The sequence below is a fragment of the Procambarus clarkii genome, chromosome 62, assembly GCF_040958095.1.
Source record: "Procambarus clarkii isolate CNS0578487 chromosome 62, FALCON_Pclarkii_2.0, whole genome shotgun sequence".
Lineage (NCBI taxonomy): Eukaryota > Metazoa > Arthropoda > Malacostraca > Decapoda > Cambaridae > Procambarus > Procambarus clarkii.
In genome coordinates, this window is record NC_091211.1 from 10247790 (window position 1) to 10251012 (window position 3223).

At 33.0% G+C, this 3223-nt stretch overlaps 1 protein-coding gene across 1 annotated transcript; it reads right to left on the reverse strand.

Annotated features, from left to right (window-relative positions):
- Window positions 1-1823: 1823 nt before the first annotated feature.
- LOC123752748 (zinc finger protein 85-like) lies at window positions 1824-2678 on the reverse strand. The gene has a single exon (XM_045734771.2). The coding sequence runs from the start codon at window positions 2676-2678 to the stop codon at window positions 1824-1826; it is 855 nt and encodes a 284-aa protein (XP_045590727.1).
- Between the last annotated feature and the right edge of the window lie 545 nt (window positions 2679-3223).

Genomic DNA, 3223 nt, shown 5'->3' on the forward strand with positions numbered 1-3223 from the left:
TAAAATTAAAGGTCCGCTTAGACCAATTCCTGATTCTTTCCAGGATGCAACTCACAACAAGTGCATAACTCCTGGGTGACAATTTATTGCAAAGTGAACAATAAGTATTAGATAACAGGAAACATTGCCCAAGTAATTCCATACTACTGCAGGAACTGAACCTGTGACCATTTCACTGTAAAAAGAATTGTAAAATAACTTTGATATAATAATTAATGGGCCATAACTAAAGACCAAATATTTAACTTTATTCTACCTTTAATATTAACTTAAAATAAATACCAATAACAGCATTATTCACTTCCATCAAAACAACAGGAAATGAAAGTACCAATCACAATAATAATGGCTACTTCTATATCTGGTCACAAATAGGCCTATATGATTACACATATTAAATAGGCAATATTTAAACATAGACTATAACATTAAAATTAAATTCACTTCAATTAATAAGTAAGCACCCATATATATACAGTAACAGCTTATAAATGTAATTATGTAATTACATTACATAAATAATAGAAGAAAATTTGGCTTAGTCTTGGCCAACCACCATGAATGAAATGCTCAGAGGTTAATACAAATTTTGGTCAGAATAATGTCTGGTATAAAGAAATATAGTACTGGCACTCATGCATACACAACTCCCATATTCAGATTAATATGGGAGATACAGTATTATATTTATACCATTCTGATTTATATTGTAGATATTTTGTTGAACTCAAATTTTGCTACAATGTACCTAGTAATAATCTTACCTTATCTGTTAGATTAAGGACCTGCCTGAAGTGCTATGCGTGTTAGTGGCTTTGCAAAAATGTAAGAACACTAATGTTATGAACTTCCACAAACCCAATGTACTTTCTTGTATATAAATAAATAAATAAATAAATATAAAAAATGCTAGTCAGGCTAATATAACTGATGAAATTTGGATAATATAAATGTCTTAGCTGAGCAAATATTGGCTAAATCTTGAAAATTTGGCATAAGTAAATGCAAGCCAAATAAAGATGACAGTGAGGTTTCTTTAATACTTCTAATCAATAGAAGTAAAATTAAAAAAAAAAATTATTATATGAAATATTAATATAGTATATGAAAACATTAAAACAGTAAGCATAATGATGAGTTTCTAATTCATGGATGATAAGCACTTTTTGTTGTTATTAATACTCTGCTTAAATATTTAATAAAATGCTTATTAAATAAATGTCCTTTACCTATGGCTCCCAAAAGCTAAACTAGGTGTTACATTTTATATCTATTTCCTAATGGGTCTAAGTGGAATGCATTTTAATTTTAAATCATGATCTAAGTTTTGTTTTATCTTGCAAATAATTCAAAAGTATTTATTTACTTAAGGTGAATTTTGAGTATTTTTGCCATTACAGTTTCCCCGGTGCTTCCTTCAGTTATATGGTTACCAAATCTTTACTAAAGAACAGATGATTACAGTAATATATAACCTAAATACCATGTGCTAAGAAGTCTTGCCTTTATGGCCGAGCATATTTTTCATGTAAATCTATAAAAACAAACCAAAATACCTTTGCAAGACATTAAATGTATTTAATTTGCCATTTAATTAACATGCCATCCACATATGTAAATGTATGCAGATGGCTTGTTAATTTTAGGATGTTAATTTCCAAATAATATACAAATTAGTGAGAAGTTAGGGTCCTGATTTGCATCCATAGTGTTCTAAAATGAATGGCACTTAAGATTTATTCAACATAAACACCATTTGGAACTCTAAAATATTTCTTATTTTGAAATAATAAGATTATTTCTGACAAGACAGTACACAAGAACTAATGAGGTTTATCACCAGGATGTGTTAATATGTGAAGTATTATACTATTACGTTGCTTAAATTTTTTCCCACACTCAGAACATTCAAAAGGCATGCCATCAGAATGCAATACTAGGTGCCTCTTCATATTTCCAGGCTCATTGAATCTTTTCCCACACTCTGGACACATGTGAGGCTTAATACCTGAATGCACATTCCTGTGCTTCTTCACATTATTAAGACGAGTGAACTTTTTTCCACACTCTGGACACTCATGCAGTTTTGCACCTTTATGCATCTTCATGTGCTTTGTCATAGATGTAAGTTGAATGAATCTTTTCCCACACTGAGGACATTCATGACGTTTATCACCAACATGCACCAACATGTGAGTCTTCATACATTCAAGACGACCAAAGTTTTTCCCACACTCTGGACACTCGTGCAGTTTAATGCCCACATGCAACATCATATGCCTGCGTATAGATTGAACATGACTAAATTTTTTCCCACACTCTGGACACTCATGTGGCTTAATGCCTAAATGCAGCATCATGTGACTTGTTAGGGATTCACGTAGACGGAATCTTTTCCCACACTCTGGACACTCATGCGGCTTAATACCCAAATGCAGCATCATGTGCCTTGTTAATGATTCTCGGTGTCTGAATCTTCTCCCACACACTGAACACTCAGGAGGTTTATCACCTGTATGCACCAACACATGAGACCTTAGAGTCACAAGATGACAGAAGATTTTCCCACACTCTGGACATTTATGAGGCTGATCACTCGCACTAGCCAAATGTTTCTTCAAAGATCCCGAACGGCTGAAGGTTTTCTCACACACTAGACATTGGTGAGGTTTCGTCATCTTTATGATTTGTAGTTTCCAAGAAGGTCATTTACTCCTGATGATTACAGTTGTTATTTTGTGACTTGACTGCTTCCTGGAGTCACTACACTTTCGCTGAGCGGGATAATTAAGCTTTCGTGTTGTTGTGTATCCGTGATGCTGGAAATTTTTGTGATTGTTGTTGTTGGAGCATCGGTCACTTAGGTTCCTGTGTTCATATTAACGTTTTCTTTATTATTTATATTTGGGTAAACTTTATTATAATTAAATATGTTTTCGATGTTTTTCATTTTTTATTTTATTTATATACTCTATCATCATACTATCATGCAAGAGGAGCCACACATCTATGGTTCATCCAATAAAATCAGCAGACTTCTAGATGTTACTACTGCTCGGCTTAGACTCGGCCACAAGCGGTCCATAGAATTACCCAAATCGGCCCAAAAGTACACAAATCCTCCTAGCATTACGTAAGTAATGAAGAAATATGGTATATTTACTTACTATAATGTTGGTGCTACACGTAGAACATGATCAAACCTATTTTTACCCTGAAATAA